General features: G+C 45.8%; 1 protein-coding gene across 5 annotated transcripts in view; it reads left to right on the top strand.

Annotated features, from left to right (window-relative positions):
* Positions 1-24,436, top strand: part of LOC135398785 (galactosylceramide sulfotransferase-like) — a 57,768-nt gene extending 33,332 nt beyond the window's left edge. Inside the window, exons 1-4 of one of the 5 annotated variants that reach the window (XM_064630236.1) lie at positions 305-490; positions 12,852-12,962; positions 19,223-19,320; positions 22,642-24,436. In XM_064630236.1, the coding sequence (XP_064486306.1) occupies positions 12,921-12,962; positions 19,223-19,320; positions 22,642-23,734 (1,233 nt within the window). In that variant the 5' untranslated portion in view covers positions 305-490; positions 12,852-12,920 and the 3' untranslated portion in view covers positions 23,735-24,436. Of the gene's footprint in view, positions 1-304; positions 491-3,054; positions 3,273-5,004; positions 5,127-9,766; positions 9,851-12,851; positions 12,963-19,222; positions 19,321-22,641 lie in introns of those variants that run through there. The other 4 variants (XM_064630232.1, XM_064630235.1, XM_064630234.1 and 1 more) reach the window with 4 other exon arrangements.
* Positions 24,437-24,865: the final 429 nt, after the last annotated feature.

Here is a 24,865-nt window from a genome sequence, read left to right as displayed (position 1 = left end):
GCGTAGCTTATTTAGTGACTCTATCAGCGGCCATTCACACACGTGTTCTTCCAAGAAGTTTTCCCATGTGGTGTACGGTGCGAGCTTCGATCCTCCGTGTAACTAGAACCTCAGCGAGGAACAAGAATGGTATGCGCGCTTGCAAGAATCGGCGACTGGGACTCGGACGACAGATTTATGGAAGGGTGATGTCCCGAAACGTCCGGAACACAATAATAATCTGTAGGCAGTTGGTAGTTGATTTGGTATAGCTGGTATCGGGCCGCCTCAAGAAGAAGACGACTTTTCCTCGCGACGCGTGGTGTGTCGGGCGCCTCGTCCAAATGCAACCAATATCGGGCTGGTGGACTCTTGCTAAAGTGAGCCCCAACTCAAACTCCATCAACTGTGTGCCGTGGGCGATTCTTCAAGACTCGTCCATCTCATCTAACCTCTCATCTGACCGCGACGACGGACCCCACTCCTCGGTGATTTGACATTCACCGCAAGTGTATGTTTTCATACTATCATTGTCCATCCTGCTCGAGTCATATTCTAAAGTGTTGTAACGCTATTCGCTATACTGTTTTGATTGTATGACAGGTCTAACTAGGATACACCGATTATTTATTGAACCGTTGAACTGTTGTTCGATTATAAATTTGCGATGTATATACTGCTCGAGTCATATTCAAAGGTATTGCAACGCTATACGTTATACTGTTTTGATTGTATGACAGGTCTAACTAAGTGATATATCGGCTATTTAGTGAACCATTGAACAGTTGTTTGATTGTAAATGTGAGGTCGAAATACGAGAGAGTGACTTGGTCTCCTTATTCGTCGGGTAACACGCAGCTCTTCCCCAGTGACGTCGGGTACTCGTCAGACCACGTGAGACACTGCAGCCATTGAGCTTCGGAATCGATTTGCTCATGACCTCAGCAGAAATGTCATGGAAGATTGTGCAGAAGTATGGCACGAACCCGTTTCATAATGTCAGCATACCCTTTGCTCCCATATAGCGGTTAGGGTACTCCCTGAAAACGGTGTAAAGTGGGGTTCCGTCTTGGAGGGTACAAGTTTTACTCCCAAAGAGACTCCTCTGAATGAGTTATGACACCTCCATTTTTGCTCAGAGTGTGGAAGAAGTCACGGGAGCTACATGATACAGTCCAGAGACGAAAGCCGAGTGTCCAACAACCAAACACAGCATCTATAGTATTGAATGGCCTTAGAGACCTCCAGTTACGTCCCTGGTTATCGTCATCATTTCATCTCATTCCAGACATGAGCTTGAATAACACTGCTTTTGTGATGATTACATAGGTGGAAAATACCACTACGGTGCTATTCTCCGCGTTAATGTTGGGAACTTGATTCTTTTTATTGAGCAACGGTGGTTATGAGCGGCGTGGACAGACGCAGAAAAGACAGCAGGGGGAGACATGTCCTCGACTGGAAAATCTGTCGGGAAAAACCCTCAGCCGAGGATAGGATTCGAAGCCACCGACTCCCAGTCTTGTTGGGAACTTGCAGAATACAGATGATTTGCAATCTGGGTGCAGAATTAATTCCACTGACTACTGACATTCACCATTGGTATGCGGGTAGCCAAATGACTTGTCCAACTAAGGCTAGCTGCTAAGGCCACCAGCTTAGAACCCAGCGACGCATATTGGAACGCGTTATAATCGATACGAGTCGCCTGAATTAGATTGCGACCACAATTGAACATTCCGGGTTACCTTCTTAATTCACACGAAGACGTCATATTATATATAGGTCAGAAGATAGGCCGACCACTAACCGAATTCATCAAAAAAGCAGGAGGCATGACGGCGATCCGTAGGAGGAAATGACACAATCAATAAGGAGACTACGTGGACTGATTTTTTCCCTGCACGATTGAGTGGAGCTGGGGAGTCAAGCGGTTCTTGTACGCGTACGATGCCACGTGCTTTCCAAGAGCGCGATTTGTTAGAAAGCAACATCATTAACACAGTCAAGCACGGAGCATTGCGAAATTCGGTGTTATACGAAGTTATAATGGATAGTTATTTTAATTATTTAGTTATTATAATAGATAGTTGATTTTAACTACATGCAATTCATAGTTGAATTTAGCTACATTTATTGTCTACTTAAGTTTTTATCTATTTATAGTGTGCACTTACCTTTCTCTACGTTCAAGGCATAGTTGATTTTAACTGCAATCAACGTATACGCTCGAATTGTTCGGCATATGGTGTATTTTGAACCACATTCAAGGTATGCACAGTTGACTTTAATTGTATTCAATTCAATTCAATTCAGAAATGTAGTGTTCAATGTACAGTTATCATCAAACATAGCTGTTATTTTTCTATGCATACATTGTGTAACACAAAGTTTTTGCAGTGTGGCACAAGGGGACTGTAACATTACGGCTAGTGCTTAATAAATATTTTCTGTTACATCCCTTCACTTATCAGGCTCACCGTTCCTCGAATTGACTGTTCTCATATCCAGTTAAATATAATCGTTCTAAAGTACCTGAAAATACCTATCACATATTCGGAGCTTGCGAAAATAACAATTAAATATGTCCCGCAGGAGGGCTTGCTAATTAGTGTTGCAGTGAACAGAACAATGATTGCTTTAGCTGAGAATTAAATTATAAGTACGCGTGGCAAAAAATGATCCCTCGCGCTATGAATATCAGAAAATTGTCGTTAGCAGGTCAGGTCACAACGGGTTTAGTTCATACACACCCCATGCTTTGATTCCTTCTATATGCTCTCCGGTAAATATGTTGGCCAATCGACAGCCATAACAGGGCAAAGGTACACGAAGCGAAGCGCTCGGCGGAACCAATGCAAAAAGCCTTGTGTCATCACAATGCTGCGGTATGGACATCAAAGTGCGCGCTACCTTGCTACGTTGCGTAAATAACGTTTTCATGGTTGTATTTCCGGCGATGCTTCCCAAAACTCGTTCATGCTGTGCACGCTAGGAATTTCGTATAATCTGCAAAGAACACCGGTGTTGTGTCGATGCAAGGTGGAGAAGAACGAGAGGAAGGAAGAGGAGGGTAGCTCACGCGGGCATTCGGTTTCCGACATTGGTCCAGGACAGTTGTGCTTGATGTCACTAAAGACATAACAGATTGGCGCAGTCGACTACAATGAACCTGCATCCCCCACCAGTATTTCTGCCTTCCCCTGGCAAACCGGCCATTCCCTGGGAGGAGTGGATACAGCTCTTCACGACTTACATGGAAGCCTGCGGTGGAACGGGATATGCATCTACACGTAAGAAGTGCATTTTACTGAACTGTCTCGGAGTGGAGGGACAACGGGTATTCCGTACTTTACCTGCTACGGCAGTTTCCTCGACCGTCGATGAGATGAACAAGGCTGAGATGAACAAGGAGGACAAGGCTCTTGATTTTGCATCCGTTTTTCTTGTTCTCATGGGGCGGCTTGTGCGAATTACGCTTTTTCGGAGTCATAACTGTATACCTTCAAAACCACAGGAGTAAGCAGTCTTTATTGCAATAGGAATCAGCAGCACGAAATGAACTATTCTGTTAATAAAATTTCCTTTCTGTACCATGATTTTTAAAATTTAGTAGTTGTCAGTCGCATCTGTAAACTGATATTGTGCAGTACTCCGTGTATTGTCTTAAGGGGCACGTGTAGATTATAAATATTTCTGCAAAATATTGAAACCCTGGTCATAAACTGTGTTTTACATCCCAGACAAAATGACGTCTGAATCTCAAAAGGTCCTTGAAAAACCCTCGAACGTTTGTTCCAAAATTCAGTGGGAACCATGGATAAAGCATATGTTGTGCATTGAAAGCGGTTCAGTGTTTAAAGTCGGTTTTTAAATTTTGTATTAGCGCCGCGAACCAACTGTGGCTATGAGCGGCGTACAGACACAGACAGGTGGGAGAGAGGACAGCAGGAATGAATGGGCGATAGAGGGGGTTAGCATGCGTCCCGGGCCGACTTCAGGGAGAACTACGCCGACATTCGTCCCGTCTGGAATGTCTGCCGGAAAACCCAGAGAAAACCTCAGACAGCACACAGCCGGTGCTGGGGTTCGAACCCGCGTCACCTCCAGGTCTCGGCGTGGAATCCGGGTGCTTCTCCCGCAGCACAACGGCGTCCAGGTGGTGCGCTGTGTCGACGATGCTGATGATGCTGATGGCGATGATGATGCTATGAGATAAAAAAATGGAGATGTGAGTGCGCTCACCGCAGGGCGACCTACTCCAGAACTAGTAGAGAGAGAGAGAGAGAGAGAAAGAAAAAAGAAGGAAGAAAAGGAAAGTCTAAAAAGATGAGAGCTCTACTATGCTATGTTATGAAGGGGGAGTTACGTCCGCGTTGGTTATTCTGGTGTACAGTTCAACGTAACGTGGTTTTTAACTACATTGAAGACAACGCGTTGACCATGGTGACATTAATTTTATATATGTAGTTATAGGGGAGGGGGTGCCGGAATAGCTCGCCATTGCTGACCACACATGAGTGGGCATCGTCACAACAATAGCAAAAAAAAAAAAGAGAGAAGATGGGGGGGATATGTTTATTAAGAAAAAAGAAAGGAAATGTCAGCCAGACGGAGGTCGGCTTGCTATTCCAAAAAAAAAAGGAAAATGGGGAAGAAAAGAAAAGGGGAAGACAAAGTGAAAAGAAAAGAAGAAGATGGGGTAAGATGAAAGTTGAAGGGTGAGGTACAGGCAGGATGAACGGTACTGCTGAACGATACGGGACTGTACTTATACAGTTATTGTTTTCATACATCCAACAACATCCAATCTGTGGTTGGCTCTAATTGCAGTCAGTTCCGGTTAACGAGATATATATACGCAGCCTGCATTTGTGTCATTTAATAGGTGTAACTCACCTATGGCTTCATTTCGTGGGGGTTGCCAGGGCAACCGAACGGCACACATCACGCTAAGCTTATCCGCGAGAAACGCCGCGAAAAGAATTAAGAAAGCGCTTCTTCCGGTTCGAAAATAGCGGCGCTTGTTATGCGTCGGAGACAAAACCGTGAAATGGTCTGGGCGGCGGCGACAGCAAATTTGCGTACGGCTAAAGTTAGAACCTCAGAAGACAACGCGGCTCGGACCTACCACGACACTGTGCGAGGTAAATTTTATCGATACTTTCGCTAGTTTTGCAACAACGTTTCTTCCACTGGCGTCGGCAGATCGATCGCTAATTGTTATACTGATCCACGGGAGCTGGTGGGAGAATACCGTTACGAATATTATCTGGAAAGTCCCGGATGTAAATAACGAAACGTCCCGGCCGAGCACGGTAGCATCAGCAGGTAGTTCAGAAGGTAGCTCTCGTCTCGTGTTTTACCTCAAACTCGCGGTAGCAATGTAGGGGGAGTAAACATTGCTTCCAGCACCGTGTGTTGGAAACTTCTCCGTGATCGAAATTGGAGCACGTGGGTAGGTTGTCCTGTCCTACCCACATGTAATGTATCGGATCTACACCATGAATATAGGCTGGTGTGTAAATCCACGAGAGATACCGGCCAGGCGGACATTCTCTTGAGAAGAGGACGGGACTACTAGATGACTAATAGAGTGTATTCACCTACGTCACGTTGTGACGTGGCATGCGCTTAAGCTCCTCCCACTGGTGGTCACCTTTCGTGGTAGCGGCATTGAAAGATGACAAACTGCGCGATTTTTAATGCGGCAACCGTAGTGTTGGTAAAAGAAATTGTGGATGATTTCAAAACACTATTCTAGGCTTTAGGAAGGGAGTTGCCTCAGGACAGAAGCCGCCGATATTTCGAACAGAGACTGTTCTTCTTCTGGGCACATTCTAGGCTTTGTTTTTTAGCAAACGCTGGATAATCTTAGCAGCTGCGCCGATAGAGGTTAGGATGGTCGCTTTCCACACGGGGACAGGGAGGTGACACGGGTTCGAATCCTGTCACCGGCTGTGCTGTCTCAGGTTTTCCCCGGGTTTTCCGAAGACTTTCCAGACGAATGTCGGCATAGTTCCCCCTGAAGTCGGCCCAGGACGCATACTAACTAACCCCCCTGTGCCCCCACTACTTCCTCATCTGTACGTCGTTCATAGCCACAGTTGCGGCGAAACAGTGCTTCGCGGCGCTAACATGAAAAAAAAAAAAAAAGCTGCGCCGAAAAATTGCCCACCACCATGGCGTCATGTGAACACACCTTATTACCTAAAATTCGTCAATTAACTCTTTAATTAGGCTTTCGCAGTGAGTAAGCAGAGTGGGAGGTAATCTTCGTTGAAAGGCTTCAGGGTTTTTCAAAAACCCTGAAACGAGCTCGCGCGTTGAAATATCCATCGGTGAATTTGGCTACGCGAATGGGCGGAAACCGAAATCGTGCGCCTCAGGAGCGCGGGCGGGAAGCACAACGCTTAATCCACGTCAGAGGACCACGTGCTTTGGAGCGATGATTGGACTCTGTGCTAATCTCCTACTGGTAGCCAGCTCCCAGCTCGCGCGGCTGAGTGGTTAGCGTGCTGCCCATGTCACTTGGAGGTACCCGGGTTCGAATCCCGGTGCCGGCTGTGCTGTCTGGGGGTTTTCCTCAGACACTGTCACACATACGTCGGCACAGTTCCCTTAGAGGAGGAGGAGGAGTGTCGTTGGGAGGAACCCGAGAGGTCTGCCTGCCTGATTAGGCGGCATGTTTCTCGGGAAGGGAAAGGTGGTGGAGAGGAGGAGAGGAAAGGGTGAAGTGGAAGACCGAGCGGAATCCGCTCGGGGGGAGGATAGCTGCGTCCATGGGCCGACTTCAGGGGAACTGTGCCGGCATATGCCTATTACACATCTGAGGGAAACCCAGGAAAAACCCCAGACGGCACAGCCGGCCCGCGGATTCGAACCGCGGACCTCCCAGTCTCCAAGCGCACGCGTTACCGCTGCGCCACCGGAGCTGGTAGTTCCCTTAGAAGTCTGCCCGGGTCGCGCATTTCCCCAGAGCGTTAGTCGTGACCTCTGTGAGGCCGACAACGACGAGCTCTTTCATTAGCACCACCCTTTCCATTACTACTCAAATCTACTCGAATTATCGGAAATTATCATTTTACTGCTCCCAGATAAGCCGATGGCGATGAAGGCCATACGCTTTTCAGGCGCGCGTTTTTCGTTTCGGCCAATTTGTATACTCGGCGATGGATATTTCAACGCACGTGCTTATTGTTTCAGGATTTTTAGAAAATAAAATGGCTTTCAACGAGGATTGACTCCCATTCAGCCATCTCACTTTTGCCCGAAAAGCCCCGAATATAGGACATGCTGCCACCGACTATCTCAGGTTTTTCCCAGGTTGTCCAATAGGCTTTTCAGTTCTTTTTTTTTTTTTTTTCAGTTTTATACGAAAAACAGAAGCCATTTTTACCCTTATTACCGCGGGCTTGGCGTAAACTGCTACATATATTGTGGTGATATTGCCGTGTTAGTTATGAAAATGACTAGATGTGTTGCTGCGAAACAGTCTATTAACATTACACCAAGTCCGATCTTTGATCTTCACAACACCCTCGGAGGTTGCTTCCCTTGTGTACATGAGTGCACCGCAACGAAGCCTTCTTTTGCATGCGTTCAAAAGCATTGCTGTTTGCTATTCCCACGATGACAAGAACACGGCTATATTCGTTCTTCCGCATTGTTATATCATGCTGTAGGATGCAGGAACTAACAACAACAATAAATGAAGGAGAAGTGACGATGACATGGGATGTTTCCCCGTGGTTGCCACAGAACCGTACCCCACTTTACAGCGGTTAATATGAATTATGATGAACGCGAAGCGACGGTTCGAATCCTGGTCACGGCACCAGTCAATCTCAGCCTGTAAAATGAGCCAAGTTCCAGGTTCGTTAGTGAGCATTTAATGACTGGGTAGCTTCTTCGAGCATCGTCCGTCGAATGCCTCCCGAATGTTCCGTTCCCGCGCTGCACAGCTCGGCCCGGTGCAGCCAATGTCCACGCATCTACGTCGTCGTCGACGATCATCGTCTTTAGCGTAACACCCCTAATGTGTTGATATATGTTCCGGTCACACAAGATATCTTGCTGTCTTGCCGACGATGTTGTCAGCATCGGCAACGTCTCCAGGCAGCCCGACTGGACAACAGACTTTATCTGACGTGATGAAAATTCCTGGCCTGTACAATCAAGCGCATGCCCGAGTCCGAGGCTTTTCACAGACAAGAAGTTTGTGGATATACTGTAACCATGAATGTAATCTCTGAGGTCCTCGTGTCCATTGCTTTTTTTTTTTACCGAACCAAAGCCTGTGTTGAATGTCAGGCTGTGTTGTCGGGTCAGGCTATACTCCAGTACTCGTGAATAGAAAAGAAAATGGAAAAACTAACCTCAAGATGACCAAGACACATTAAAAAAAGAAGAAAAACCACACAAAAAATAAAACAAGACAAGCAGGGTCCACTTGATGAATGAGTCCAGTAAATGAAATAAGAACTTCAAATGAACGTAGACTAAATACACCAATGGCCCTCACACGGAGACATCAGGGGGTGCAAGAAGGTCACACGATTTCAAAAATCAGTCTTAGAAAGAACGGTTTCATTGATTTGATCCATTTGTAGCACAACGAACACTCCTTCTGCCTCACCGTTTAAAACGGATCATCAGTTAACGTTCAGCCTTTCTATATATAGTCCAACAGCCAAGCATTACTACAGTAAAGTATTGACCGTTATAGCACATTTGTCGGCAGGGTTACGTTTATTTCGATGTTTGCCGTATAGCTTTGTGAAATATACCAAACTATAAATGTCACAGCTCTGATCGAACTTTACACCCAACACAGATGTCCACATGTAGCCTCACGGTATACGCCTTTATCAAACATCGAAGTAGCAATATGACCCAGCTGCCGTCAAACAAACATAATTAAAGTTTGTTGCCATGCCACCGGAAGGAAAACTAAATTTGTCGGCGAGATGCGTGCAGTCGCTTGTTACGAGAAGAATCGAATATAGCGTGAGAGTCGCTCGTTGCTTCCAATAAATGGGTGCGACTTCAATCGTGCGTGATTGTATAGAGAAAGGACAGTCAGTATAGGACCTCTTTCTTCTTGTTGTGATTTCCGGAGCATTAGTCGAATTTTGGAATACCAGTCGTCCATAGCCGACGGGGGTGGATATGGGGGGTGGATGTGGGGGGTGGGGGGGGCAGGTCCCGGGGGCTATATAGGTCGGGCAATATAGGGAGAGTAAAAGAATTGTACGACACACTCTGTGCATTACCCCTGCGTGATGGCATCCTCAACGCGGCAAATTTGTTTCGTCTGTGCAGGATAACGTGAGATATAACAAATAGTAATTGCAGTCGCATAATACTATTAAAGCAAAAGATGAACTAAATGAAGTTCGCGTTTCTTTCTTTATTCCGTGTCAGCAACCGCAACTGTGTGTATATAAGTGATGTACATACATGGAAGCAGATGGGGAACAGGAGGGTACGTTTCCTGGGCCGACTTCAGGGGATACTGTGTCGACTTAAAGGTCTACCAGAGGACGTTTCAGAATCTTCAGACAGGTGAGCCGGTGGTAGGATTCGAACCCACCTCTGAGATACCACAGTCTACTAGCTGATTCCATTATGGATTTGGCCACGACGTTGGTTTCAATTCCGTATCGTGTAGCTTGCGGAGAATTCCTGTCTGTTGCCAGAAGTTGGCAGAGAAAGGTTATCGTAAAGGAAAGCAAGAGTAGACGATAAGGAAAGGAAGTCGACATCCGTTTTCCTTCTCTCACACTTCCCACTTTTATATTAAACATATGCCGCCCTCGTCTCTACCAACGTCGTGAGCCTCTGTTCTGCAGGTTGCTGTCAAAGCTGGGTAAATTACTTATATTTTCTTATAAATTACAACTGTTTAGTGATACTCTTATCGAGACAAGGTACTTCATGGAGATCGCATGGTGACTGTTCTCGTGATGCTCCTGTGCTGCTGGCACTGTGTCTGTTGTCTAGAATATTTATCTTCTCTTAATAATTGTCTTAGTATCTGTAGTCGTGGCACCACGTCTAAAGCAGTATTAATGCGGTCTAATAGATAGGGAGAAGGATGAAAGAAAGAAAAATGTCACTGGTGAGGCAACCACCACTATAGGTGTAACCTTTTCATCTGATTTAAAATGGTCCAAACTAGGATATCTAAAAAAGATGCCATGTTGATGTTGGTTGAAGCTCTACCTGATACCGAGGTATTATAAAGAGGGCCTATAATTGCTTCATCAGGTCTAAACTAGGGTGTGCTAGCGTTGTGTGGGACCCGCATTCTAAAACTGATATTAATAAACTTGAACCAATACAACGGAAAGCTGTGCGTCTCATTATAAGTGCATATGGCAGACGAGACTCCGTAGATACCCTTATGATTGAAAACAATGTTGCAACCTTGCAGATAAGCAGAAGACAAGTTGCCCGACCTGAGTTCTTATTCGAGCTAAGAAGTAACTCTCGATTACCGTGTTGTTCGCGTCTCCAACCTTTCCAGCCAGGACGTACATGCTTCATCCCTTTTCTTTTAAGACAATATTTGCTCGAACATCAACATTATTTCTTCTTTTGTTTGCATTATTCCTGAGTGCCTTTTGGAACTGTCCATAGTAAGAGTAGTGATGAATTTGAAAACCTTGTCAATGATGTCCGTGGTAGCTGAAATGTTGATACATGTTCTCGTGATATCATTTTGTTACTGAGGTTTGTTAACCGAATACATTATGTAATTCCGCGTAAGTATTTTTCTGTCCTTTTGTATCCCTTCCTGCTTGGACCTTTTTGATGGTCCGTAGTATTCCTAAAGAAATGAATAAACGAAGCATGATTATATTTTTGTGTGTGATACTTTCCGCAGTGAGGAATCGTTGATACCACATGATAACAAACATTTTTCGTACAACTTTATCAAAGCTACTAGGAGAGCTACTTTCTCATGGGGGCATTTTTCTTTGTTTTGTTCCTTGCGGATTTTTTTTTGTGTGCATATGGTGTGTGTGTGTGTGTGTGTGTGGGGGGGGGTGACCTCTCCGGGAGATATTCCATCATGTAACATAGGATAACTTTTTCAAACATCTTGAGTAACAAGAGTGTTAACATTCTCGCTCAAGACATAGAATGTTACGCGTTGTTCATGTTTATTAAAAATATTCTGACCAGAACCTTACTATTACAGAACGTTGCTTGCAGTCAGATTTTTATCCAGTCTATAAAATATGCCCTGCGGATTTAAAGGGGCACGAAAGTGCAAAAAATTCTCTTCGCGATATTAACGATTCCGTCATCATGACAACAATGTAAAAGGAACGAGATTCACCCGTTGTGCCGTTCGTAATTAAAACATAAATAAAAGTGCCAATTTGGAGTTTCCTCTTTCCTTCCTCCTGAATCGGTACGTCGGTACCTCCTGAAAGGGTACGTCACCCTCAGGGCATCCAACAGATCTCTACCCGAGAAACGTCATCATGACGTTGGTAGACAGAGTGAAACCGAAACAAATCGGAAGGGGAGGGCTGTGTTCCACGAATGGGCACTTGTTCGCTGCCTCCTATTGAAAGAAAAGTAGTCCCTTTCAGGAACCATCGTAATCCCCTCAAGACCTTGTTCGCCCCTATAGCTTCGAGCGTAGTTCAACTCTACCAAACTGGTGACGCTGCCGAACACTATGACGTCATTTGTTTACAAACAGGGAGAGGTCTATTGTAAAAGGAAATATATTGCGGGAAGTGCCCCTTCCCGCATTTCTTTGGCCAATCAACGCGGTACGAGGGAAGCTCCAACTTGGCTGTGACGCGTAGGGATACACCTCGCCGGGACGCATATCATGCGCACATGTTGTATCCCTGGTGGAAATGGTTTGCAATCCCAAGTGGTTTATGAAACCTTTTCCACTTTAAACCACTTACGTACAGAGTGGTTCAACGTGGTTTCAAGTGGAAAAGGTTTCATAAACCACTTGGGATTGCAGACCTTTTCCGCCTGGGATAGTAGCGGAAGCTTTCGCTAATACCGCTTTGCAAGGTGAACAGAATCTGCGCATCAACGTGATCAAACACACAAATTATAGCCAACGCTCGAAACACGAAACTTTACGAAACGGAGGCTACACAGCCACCGCGAGAAGTCCAACTGCGAGCGGAACAGTATGGAAGTATGAATCAGATCGCAGATGCGCGTGCACAACAGAAGCTAGAGCAGTGGAAGGACGTCATATGATTATGAAGTCGATCTCTTGTATTGTACGTTCCACAATGCTATTCCAGATAAAACACGGTTTCTAGTGAGACAATTCTTGAAAAAAAAAAATCCATAAGTTATCTTCATTGGCAGATGGGACATTTCGTCATTACGACGTGTCCATTGGTCATTTTGACGTGAAAAACTCCTCATTGCACACACCTCACAATGAGCGCGCGTTGCATTGTATATTCGTATATTCGAGTATATTCGAAATAATGAGCCTCGAGTAGAGAATATACCTGCTTCCAGCAACCTATGTGAGACCCACAAACACGAACCCCTTTAGAGCCCCTTTAACGAAAACAGTGACTAGTCCTTTTATAAGATAGGGTCTTTCAACGTCTCTTCCTCCCACATAGTAGCCACGAATGACTGAATCATTTCGGTACTACGAATCGTTGGTTCCGTTCCCCAGCAGTAGTGGATTCATTCGCATTAACCCTGCATACGAGCATCTACGCTTACTTGTTGTTTTGCACTTTCTACCGGCTTCGATGTTGGCAAATGCGCTTAGCTCAGTCAGGGTATAGAAGGCAGACTTTAGCCGACGTTATCTCGTTTTATGGATGTGATTAAAGTCGTCGTGTATTCACTCGCAGCCCAGCCATGTTACGACAACGAACTATAGCACAGGAGCGGACGATGTGGACGATGGCTACATAACATTGATGCTACATAACATGCTCGGGACTATGCTCGGAGCTAGAACGGTAAGTTTTCCCTCCTCTGCTTTGTCAGGAGATGGCGAAAAAAGCGGATTACATCAGCTAAACTGATTGGTTTACAATGTGCATTTCGTATTTGGACGAGCAGGAAGTGTATGTCGGTTTGCTGCAATATATGGGATCTTGGTACACTCTTAAAAAAAGGGTGTACTTTAACTCATTTTTTGCCACATGTATAACACCCTTTTGGAGAGTACAATTACGCTTAAAAGGGTGTCTCCTGACTCCCTCAAGGGAGTAGCATAACACCTTTCTCCCTACTGGAGAGTAATATTACACCCCGGCAGGGAGAATGTGTTATGCTACTCCCTTGAGGGAGTGAAGAGACACCCTTTTCAGAGTAATTGTACTCTCCAAAAGGGTGTTATACTATGTAGCAAGGAAAGGCAAGGAAAGGAGTACACCCTTTTTTTAAGAGTGTAGTAATTAACAACAAGTGAGAGTTTTACGTTGATGTGGGTTAATATTGCCCAGCTGAACCTCAGACCGAGGTCAGGATGAAGGGGGAATATCTGCTTATTTACAAACCTTGGAGCTGAGTGACCCCCACTAGGGGTCTGCTGCTCCGTTTCTTGAAGCGTTTTAATTACGCACGAATAAATTAATAGACATACGTAACAGAAGACACACGCGACAACACACACACACACAAGTACAGGTGTACATGACTTGGGATGTGAGGTACATCCCGATGCTGAGGTGATTTAATTTATATACGTGTTAGTAACGTGTTAGTATTTAGTCCCTCACTGCGGTCAACATGTCCGACTACCTCGTATCATTTACAGGTCACGAGCCCTCGCACAGACTTAGTCACTCGTCCGTGCTGAATATGACGTCTCGCCCACCTTGTACCGCGACTGTAGGGTGGGTGGTGTATTTCTTCGAAGCCGCACTCCTTCAGTGCAGCCTTGGCAACAGAAGCCCGGTGGGCAGATGCATTGTCCTGGAGCAACCGGACACCTCGACTCAACCTGCCGCGCCTCTTTTCCTTGATGGCGTCTCGCAGCCGGTGCAGGAGTGAAGCATAATAAGTCGCATTCACTGTGGTGTTCCTCTCTTTGAAGTCGATGAGGAGGATTCCGTGACAATCCCAAAATATTGTTGCCATGATCTTCTTTGTGGATTGTGTGACCTTGGCTTTTCTTGGGGGTGCTTCTCCTGGTTTGCGCCATTCCATCGACTCCTTTGGGGATCGTAGTAGAGCACCATAGTCTCATCCCCTGTGACAATTGACTTCAATATTTCTTCTTCGTTCTCTTGACAGAGCTCCATAAACTCTTTGGCAGAGACGACGCGCTGTTGCTTTTGAACTGACGAGGGAATCGTGGCCCCCATCTCGCACTGACCTTTTTCATGTGAAGGCCCTCGCCGATGATGCGAAAAACGGTTGTTTTGGAAAGCCCCAGCCTTTCTGAGATTTCCTTCACCTTCAGACGCCTGTCGCTCAGCACTTCCTCCTCGACAAGAGACAAATTTTCTTGTGTCACCACTTCCACTGGACGACCATCGCGTGGATCATCTTCAATGGACTCTCGCCCCAGTCGAAACTGCTTAGCCCAGTCTTTTACCGTTGTGTACGACGGAGAGGCTTGCCTGTACACGTTGTCCAGTCGCGCTTTAATTTCCTTAGGCGAAAGTCCCTCTTTTGTCAAGAGTTTTATCACAGCACAGTACTCGATTTTTTTCCATTTTAACTGAGGCGTGCAGCCTGGCTGTTTGAAATGCCGCTCTCCAACCGACAAAAGCATGGAGAGGGTTGTGGGTGGTGCTCCGGCCCTCCAACAGATGGCGCCACGCGTCCTTAATCGCATTTTCAAATTCGCGGGCATTTTCTACCTCGGGCCGGAAACTTATGGAACCACCCTCGTATATGCGCTGCCTGTTCGGTTCTGGCGAAGAGGGAACTACCGTCGCAGGGATCCTCTACACAGGTGAACGAAACGCATCCCTATAGAGAGGTGAAGTCATATGGCGACCCCCTCTGATTCCGTCCCTAAAGGGGTAAATACTTTTCGGATCGACTTGTGCGCTGATACCGAATCACGCCTCTCATTACCAAAACAGTGACAGACGCTGGGATTCGCGCCTGTACATACTGTACGCGTGCGGAAACATTTGAATGACGTACACCGGGAGCATGGATCTGTCTATGCGCATCAGGTCAGTTTGGGGTAAGTTACTTCTAAAAAGTAACTGAGTTACAGTTATAGTTACTTTCTTTGTCAAGTAACTAGTTACAGTTACAGTGAATGAGAGAAAGTAACTTAGTTACATTACAGTTACTTTCTATAAGGATGACTATGAGAGGATGATACAATTGTTAAAAACATACATTTATTTACATTTACTTAAGTGCAATAAAAGTATATTATTGCACTTAACCAGCAGCTGTATAAGTCAATAAAGTGGCTCCCCCACAGCGAAAAATACGCCGTGTACGCGACCGAAGAGCGAAGAGCACAAGGCATAGGGCACATACCGATTAGGTACAGCAGGAAGCAACGCACTGTTAGCGGGGAGTACAGTACGGTAGGGTGAAGAAAAAAAAAGGTAACGACATTTATTCGAGTAACTAGTTACATTTTGCAGTTACATTCACAGAAATAGTAACTAGTTACAGTTAAAAGCTACTTTTCTGGAAATGTAACTAGTTACTGTAACTAGTTACCTAGTATACTAGTTATACTAGTTACTGTAACTAGTTACCCCTAAAAGTAACTAGTTACAGTTACAAATTAAAAGAAACTTAGTTACTACCCAAGGCTGCATCAGGTAGATGAGCGCTTCAACGTGTGTCGCTCACAACCCGTTCGATTTATTCTCCACGAAACTTTCTTACACGAATATACCGGGTGTTTCACACAAAAATCCCCCAGCTCAATAACTCGGAAACGTCTGACGCTATCAAACAAGTTTCTGTTTGGGAAACATCTTTGAGACATCGGGCAAGGGCTGACTAGTGAGTGGCTCATTTGCGTACGCTCATTAATAATACAAAAATTACCGTTTAAGTTTTGCAACAACGTCAGTTAAATTATGAATGATGGATGTCATTGTGCGTTTAATTCCTCGCTCAGGCTGCGGGAACCTGCCCCACCGCATGTGCTGAGATATATGGGTTGAGAAGTTATCCTGACAAGCCTACGAAGGTATCTGGGCAACGGCTTAGAGTTCGTCCACTGTAAGCCTGTGGCTAAGCGACCCAAGAGTCCGGCGCTGGTGCGCGGAACCACGCCATGGTACCAGAATCGTGGATGTACTGAACCGTTTGATGTCGATGATTTCGAACTGTATTATCTACAGGGGACGTGCGCTTCTCCAGGCGGCGCCACAAGTGGGATAATTTTAACTCTCCGGTCGCTCTCTGCGTCGCCTTTTCTTCACTAACGACTTCACTGCCATTCAGGTAAAAGCAGACAAGGGAAGCAAACGAAATGTGGACGATTCTTCCGAACAAAACACGGCGTGCTGCAACGTGATCCTTCTTGAGCCCAGGAATGGTATAGTAGAGACCGAAGGTACCGAAAAGACCCACGGAGGGGACGATTGATCTGCCAACAAAGACCGGCAGCGATGGCTTTACAGCAAATATGCAGCGAGAAATGTTGCCCTGCCTCCGCCTTTTGAGCTTCGAGACCAACGGGTGACGCCGGTGTTCCGTGACGAGGCTTAAGTAATGGCGCACAACTTTCTCTGAGATGCAAGACCTCTACTGGCAGCTCTCTGACCTGTGCCACCACCATGCCCACGCGAAATAGTGGCGTAGCTTGACTGTTATTCGATGGCAAGAGCAGACGCCGGATGTTGAGAATATGCCGGAATTCTCTCTCTTGAAAAACGAGAACACGTCACTTCCTATGAACCAATCAGAACAGGGCATTGAGAAAAGGAATGCCGCCTGCGTCTGAGGCAGTTACGGGGCGTCTGGACGTCGCCTTTCTCCTGTGAGCACCGCCCTCTCACTCCTCCGGTTAGGGAGTGACGTCACGCCGCAAGAGTCTCTGCAGCTGCGGAAGTAACAACAACAGCAATAAATGAAGGAGAAGTGATGATGACATGGGATGTTTCCCCGTGGTAGCCACAGGACCCTATCCCACTTTACAGCGGTTAATATGAGAGGAAGCAGCGCTGATCTTTAAAGTTGGTTTATTTAATATCTAAGCATTTTTCGGACAAAAAAGTTCGTCAAGTGGATTGTCAGCCGATGCCAAAAATAGTGGTATCGGTTTCATAGATGGGTACCCTCCTGAGGGGGATGTAACTGTCACGTATCGTACCTGTCGGCGTGCTACGATGACACGTTCTTGCTCCAGGTAGGACACAAGGTCCGCGTTATCATACATAACCTAGTGGTACATCGTAGACCTTCCCCATGTTACGTATGACGACACAATAGAGATAGCATATTTCAATCACGCAATCTCATGCAAAGTACGTGCTCGCCTCCTCAGCTAATCGCCTCTCTAAAACCGTGTGGACAGGCGATGCCATGAATCACTCGTTCCTCGCGCGAATCGACCCCTACTGCACCTACTACCTCTCATCGAAGATGCCAAGGCCGTCAAGAGCCCGTCATCAATCGCCTGCGACTCAACGTCCCGTTCGCAGCAGCATTCACGTGCTGGTCACCTGCCGACGCTTTGACTCCAGTCGGAGAACACTGAAGAACGCCCTTGCTAAACTTGACAACCGACATTTTAGTGTTGAGAATGTACTGGGGATCTGGCCAAAGCAGCACCAACAACAATACACTGTGTGCCCTGGCGAACTACCTCAAGGACATACGTGCCGAAATAATCTTCATTCATGCTTTCACACACCAAGCGTCATGGAACAGCTGGTCGCACCAGTGGGACCTACGTTTCCATTTTTATTTTTATTTTTTAATCCCAACTACGCTCTTGAGCGCTAGCAACTTGGATGCCGCTACCTCAAAGTTTGCAAAGACGAACAAGTTGTCATCTTGATTAATGCGATGATGAGATATAGTCTCCTGTGCTGTAGTGCATATGCACTTAGCAGCGACTTTGGGGTTGACTTCCAGAAGGAAAGGGTGGCGTAGACGGGCTTCAAAACGACTGGGTTCTTTTTGCCGGTTCGCCCTGTACGTGTACTAGACTAAACTGGTGCACCATATCATCGTCCTCCTTCGGATTTTTCGGAACGCTGTAACATGCCATAACCTCCGACCAATCATGGGCCCAGCGTCTCTGAAGCATTAGAGCCTCCTGTCTCTGACATCCCAACCTGGACACATCCTGAGCTGCGTCTACGCCCTACAAGTGACCTGCTTATCTGTTCCGCCGTGGCGAACACTTAGGCGAGTTACCTTCCTTACCTTAGGCTGTTGGCTCTTGCAGCGACGTCAGTGCAGAGCGAGTCACCCGAGTCACAAAAAATAAATAATTACAAATCTGCCTGAACCAGGCGGATGAACACGATTTGAGAGCTGGATAGGTGAGCGGAAGAACGCGTTGCTGCGCTACTCGTCCGCGAAAGAAGTATATGTTAACCGAAACCAAATAATTTACTCGAAAAAAATAACCGAAACCAAATAATTTACTCGAAAAAAATCACCAAGTGTCGACACGGGTTTTCTTGTGGAAGATTTTTCGCCGAACGTGTCGCTACAGCTCAGGTGGCGATCGTGGGTGCGTCGCTCGGGTGTGGTACAGCAGAGGTGCCGAAAGCGCCTCAAGTAAGTAGCGTGTGCAAATGTACTACTCACTCGTCAGCTCATGGCCGATATCTCAAGGATGCTCGAAAAAGAAGATTCCTCACTGGCATTATAGCCGTTTCCGAATTATTCGGGTGGGAGATTTTCGCAAAGCACGAAGTACATGATGTATTTCATATGAATACGCCAGCGGATACAGATACCACAGCACCCCTATACGGGAATGCAATCTACCCCGCTGAGGTGAAACACGTCGCGTCTTTGTGGAAAGGCAGGTTCGGTTACTCCGGGTAACGGAAGGCATTTGCTCGAAAGTCTCCAAATATGTGCTTCAGACAAAGTCATCCTGAATAGGGGTCAAGTTGTAGTGTCACAGAAGCGGCTGTGTAAATACTCGTGTCGTAGTGCGACAACAGTTCAAAAGGGCATTTTTTGGGGAAATTGTCTTTCTTATCTTTTCCTCTAGTTTACGAGAGCCTGGAATCCTCTGCGATAACAGAGCGATACGTGCAGATATGCTGTTTAGTCTAGGACGACTGACAGAGTGTCATGTTACTTTGTGCAGCGTGAACGGCTAGGGATGCTGCGAAGGTTCCAGAGGGCCTGGGTTGTCTGTGCGGTGCTTGGCTTGCTGTCGCTGGTGGGAGTGGCAGTTTACACAAGGTAAAAACCTCAAGAATATGCTTGTGGGAAGACACTTGGAGCCTGAAAGCACTTTGAACCTGTACTTTTCATGCACATTGAGCACAAACGAAATCGGCGGGGATTTATTGCGGAAGTTTATCCTCGAGTGTAGAGCATCCTGTCTTTGAGTAATCGAGAGGAAACGGGTCAAAATGGCTTAGCTAAAAAAACATGTGTTTGTCAAAGAATCTGTGTCCACGGCTACGGCGACGCTCAAATGCGGCCATCACAAAATGAGCAACTGTTGCTAGCGTCGTTGACGTAGGACAACTTCTTGCTTGCAAACCCAACACAAGTTATATATATATATATACAAGGAACGCTAAATATTTTTAATTTGTTGGTAAAATTGTGGTAGAACGGCTCGTGGCGACGTCTGGTGGGAAATAATCTCCAATTTGTCAACAGTGATCTGTGTCCCCGAGTGGCTTGCTCCTCATGATGACTATGTAGCCGACTCCTTTTGGTTTAGGCACAGTGTTATGCGCATGCAATGTAGTTTTCCTGCTGTACTTGATGAGCAATGCGCAGTCGGTGGCGACTTCCACACAGTGTTACCCGTAATTTTCCATTTTAATTTTGTAAAAACAAAAAGAAAAAAAATTGTGGCGTAGGAGTGCTGAGGAGGCTATCGAAAAGATAAATTTCCCGAGATTGCAGCTCTACTGCTTTACAGTACTTTTAACCCTTTTTGCAACAACAAAAATAAATGAAGAATTGATGATGCAAGAACGGGTTACCTCTATGGGAAAGTGGTACCAGTAATTATAGTTACCACTTTTGCTGAAAGGTGTAATTTTAGTGTTATACTTTCCCAGTCAGTTTCCAAACGTCCTTCGTAGAGCATCTCTGACCACATACCAGTACCTACCCCAACGGTTAAACGACTGTTTAGTGTTGGAAGGGACCTTGCGGTCGTGACGCGATATAGTGTAGTTCTGATGGGCCGCAGGGTAGCAAAGTTTGGGAGCCACTGAAGGGAAGGGTGCGGTGCTTTTGAAGATTTTAGGGGTTTTTCCTTTTTAAGGGTGTTCCTTGTTAATAAACTGCATCCGCGCCGAGACTAGGAGGTGAAGCGGGTTCGAATCCCCGCACCGCCTGTGCTGTCTGAGACTTTTCCTGGGTCTTACGGCAGTTTTTCCGGACGAATGTCGGCACAGTTTCCCCTGAAGTCTGCCTAGTACGCATACTAACCCCTCACTGTCCCCCCACTCTTTCGTGCTATCCTCTCTCCCAAGTCTGCCCAAGTCTCTACTCATAGCCACAGTTGCTTCGCGGCGTTCTCACGGAATTAAAAAAAAATGCCGTTGTTAGAAGGGTGCTCTCCCGTTGTTTCGTCCTTCTTTGTTCCGTCTATCCGTGCGCCACCCTTTCCAGTTGGCGCGCTTTACACTGCGCTGCACGAAACCGACTAGCGGAGTTCGGCATAACATACCCCGCCATCGCATCATTGCACGCAGTTCAACTATAGTGCAACACACAATGGCCAGCGTCGGGGGCGCAAGCCCGAGATACTCACTAGTTGGCAGCACACACTGTCCCTGAGTTTATTTACACACTACCTCTTCCGTAGTAAGCACTTTTCCGGTCTTGTAAAAACTGGAGAAAGAAATGGTCACATCGTTCGGACCTCATTCTGTGCCATAAACCTTTGCCTTTAGTTTTCCCGTTCTCCATAAACTTGACTCCGCGTAGCTCGAGAACGGTTCAATGTTTTTCATTTGGGGGGGGGGGAGAGGACTTCGGGAGATGCCTGCCGATATTAGCACAGTGTATCCGTGATAATTTTGGAAACCGAATTGCTTGGGGTCGAGCAGTGCAATTGGATCATTTAACCTGGAATGACCCACTTGACGATAACTTGGAAAAATAAAGTGCAAGAAGCATGTGGACAGTACAAGTACAGTTGGACAGTACAAGTGCGAAAAGAAAGCCTTTGAGTGTTGATTTAGTCGAATTTCGTTTCTTGAAACATACTAAGTACTTTCACTTGTATGTAACTTGTAAGCTAAGTTACTTTAACCTGATAGTTCTGCCTACAAGTAGTTTCGAAAGCAACACTCAAGTTGTCTGTGATCCAAATGGACGCCTGGACTGACCTTCGATTTGTTCTCGTATCGGAAGCGGACGAGTATTGCACTGCTGAGAGGAGACCGTCGTTCCATTCTGCGACGCCTCGTGACACCCCTGGCTTCCCGCCAATGGACAACCGGCATTCTCCCCCCATCTATGCTGAGCAAAGTTCATCCCACGATCGCTTTCCGCATGCCACGACACATCTCTCCTCAAGGTGCAGCATTAATTCATCGAATGCGACTCGATGTGGCTTTTACAGCTCAGTGGCGTTACAGCTTGAGACAGGTTGACTTTCTTGGTCAACTACCAACTTTCCCGAACCTCACTTTCCGGGTCTCTTAGTCAGCTGGACTCTCGCCCCTTCTCTCTATCAAAATTGCTTGGTCCCTGGCCACATTCGGCCCACCAACGCCCTGCCCTCAAAGCTCTTTTGACCTTTTTGGACACCATAGGACTTGGATCCTTATTGTGAAGGGACGCATTATTTCATTCCCCTCATCACCATCAGCAATGGGGTAGAGTATCGCCCCTGGCGGTGAAACTGCCGATTCATCATTTTAAAAATAAAGTAGTTGTTTTCGTTGTTTTGTCACACGACAGCACAAAGTTGTGTGTCTTATTTCCCATTTACTTTTGTCGCAGCATATTAATTCGCATTGCCATACTTGAAGAAACGTGTCCGTGCTTCAAGCAGTGCGGAGATCCTGGTAAACATCACGTAAAAAATACATCGAAGCTGAATCTGTGGTGTAAAACATGTAGGCGTCGCAAACGCAATTTTTGTATTCATGGCAGATGTTTCTGTGCTATCATCATCATCATCATCATCACCAATTCTTTGTGGATGAGTCCCTTTAGAATTAGCTAGCACGCCAAGAGGATGTTATTGTGCTGGCATGGTTTATTATACAGGGTGTTTGCTTTAACGTGTCCAGAAATTTTATCTAAAGCGAGCGATAAAAATGAAACGAGCGCTACTTTTCAGCTACTTGACTAAGAAACAGGTGCTACTAGTGAAGCAGTACCGGTTTCTTACTCGGGTATCAGAAAAGTACCACTTGCTTTTCTTTCATCGCTCGCTTTAAATATAATTTCTGGACACGTTAGAGCAGACACCCTGTATATCAGAGTATTGCTCATACGTATTGTTTCTATAGGGGACACAGAAATACGTGGAACACACGAATAGATGAGTCTACTATAAAAACGTTTCTCCCTTTACAGGACACCACTGATATTCGTCAGCAATTCGCTGCATGGATCCTGGCGACTCCCTTTCGGCAGCTCCTACAATGTTCCTATGTCATGTGACGCCCTCAAGGACATCGTATTTCTCAAGACGCACAAGTGCGCCAGTTCTACCGTCATGAACATTTTCCTCCGTTACGGCGTTACGCACAATCTGACGTTTGTCCTGCCTACCTCGAAAGTGACCCACTACATCGGTCACCCTGTGCCTTTTAATCACAACCTCATTACAGATATGCGCCGCTACAACTATTCCAACAATATCCTGACTCATCATACGCGCTTCAACAAGGCCGAGATATCTTACGTGATGCCCAAAGACTCCGTCTATGTTACAATACTTCGAAGGCCCGAAGATGTCTTCGAGTCGTTGTATGCTTACTGTAGGCTCTCCAAAAAGTACCACAAATCGCTGACGGAGTTTGTGAATGACGACCACGCCCTCAAATTGATGAACAGAAAAAGGGTCATTGAAGGCAAAATAGGTTTTAACCAGATGTGCTTCGATTTAGGGATGAAGACCCAAGACGTGGCAGATGACAATGCAGTACGAAACTTTATCAATTTCATAGCGGAGAACTTCAATTTAGTGATGATCGCTGAAAGGTTCGACGAATCACTAATACTGCTCAAGCATCTACTCTGTTGGACGACGGAGGATATGGTTGCGTTTAAGATAAACGCTAGATTAGATAAGTACAAAGAAGAATTAAGTCCCGAAGTGAAAAAGAGGCTGCGCCAGTTCAATGGTGGAGATGTCAAATTGTACGACTACTTTTCGAAGCTGTTCGACCAGAAAGTGGCAGAATTTGGAGTTGATCGCATGGCCGAAGAAGTACATGAACTGCGCTCCTTAAGGAACGCTTATTACGAACGGTGCGTCGATAGAGAAGATACACTCGATAAGGTCGTTCCAGAGCAGAACAGGAAGGAAGTGATAGCCTTCAAGAAGAAAGAAGATAGTGAACTGTGTCGTTACATGACCTTGACAGAGTTGGAGTTCCACGACCTGCTGCTGAAGCGACAGAAGGATATGATACATGATATGATTAGGTCGCGCATCACGTAATATCTGTGATAACAATAACACTATGGGGAAGTCCTTACTTGTTGGCACGGCTGAACTTCCCGGGTTGCGTTTACTACGTGCGGATGTCTTTGCAGGCACGGAATTCCAAGTGATCCGTTCATATTGCGAAAACAAAGTGCGGAGCTTGCTATCTGTGATTTATGGCTGCAACTGTGGAGCGCCCAAAGTGTTTCGAGCTGGTGACTATATAGCAATTTATGCCTGAACCGTTCAAAAACCGATGATGTTTCTGGAGTTTCCGACACAACTGAACAAATAGTTACAAAAGCAGTACACGCTCACGATAATGATGCGAGCACCCTAATACTTTTCCATGCAAGATGCACCATGGTGACAATGCTTACCTATACATGAGATATTTATTTTGAATTTTAATTATACATTGCTTCTGATAACACGTTCTTTTAGAATTTGGAGCTGTTCGAACCTAACAGTTTGGTCTAATGTGCTCAGCGTCCAAAGTCCAAAGAGTGAACGACTCATAACTACGTTCCACTGTTAGCCAATTAAAGCTGAGAAGACCCTGCGCTAATTGCCACAATTTATACGTTGCCGTTATGTCCGAGTAATTTCGTAGTTATTGCTTTTATTGTTTACGTTGCGTACGACAGTCGCAGGAAAGTATATTGATCGTTTGTTATCCAAATTTTTATAGCATGTCAATAAAAGAAGTCAATGGTACCAGTGAAAATGTGTAAGGAAAAAGGTAAAGAAAAGGTGATTCTTCTCACCTTCCCAAAGTGTAGTGGAACGTGACCTGTCTCACGGTATTCTAAATGACAGTTAACACAAAGGGCCTTTCGATATTAAATGGCCTTTATAGAGTAGCCCTCGTCAGACGAGCCGTAAAGGAACCTCTTGTTGCCAGAGCCGCTTCTTCCATTTGTTGCCGGCTCCTTACGTCATCTAGTTCGTTTTTGTTTGTCACCTTACCAAAAACCTTAACAACGTGGTTATAATCTGGGTACGGGCTATTTTTATCACATTTAGATGTTTTGTTTTTCACATAAGCGTTCTCAGGAGCGACGTGGTCGGATGCTGTTGTCGAGAGTACTCATTTTGAATCATAAAGGCAGTTGGGGAGCTCAGTTGGGCCTAAATGGCAATTTT

This window comes from Ornithodoros turicata, chromosome 6, assembly GCF_037126465.1.
Source record: "Ornithodoros turicata isolate Travis chromosome 6, ASM3712646v1, whole genome shotgun sequence".
Lineage (NCBI taxonomy): Eukaryota > Metazoa > Arthropoda > Arachnida > Ixodida > Argasidae > Ornithodoros > Ornithodoros turicata.
The sequence above is the reverse complement of the archived record's forward strand: the minus strand, read 5'-3'. Positions and strand labels throughout refer to the sequence as shown.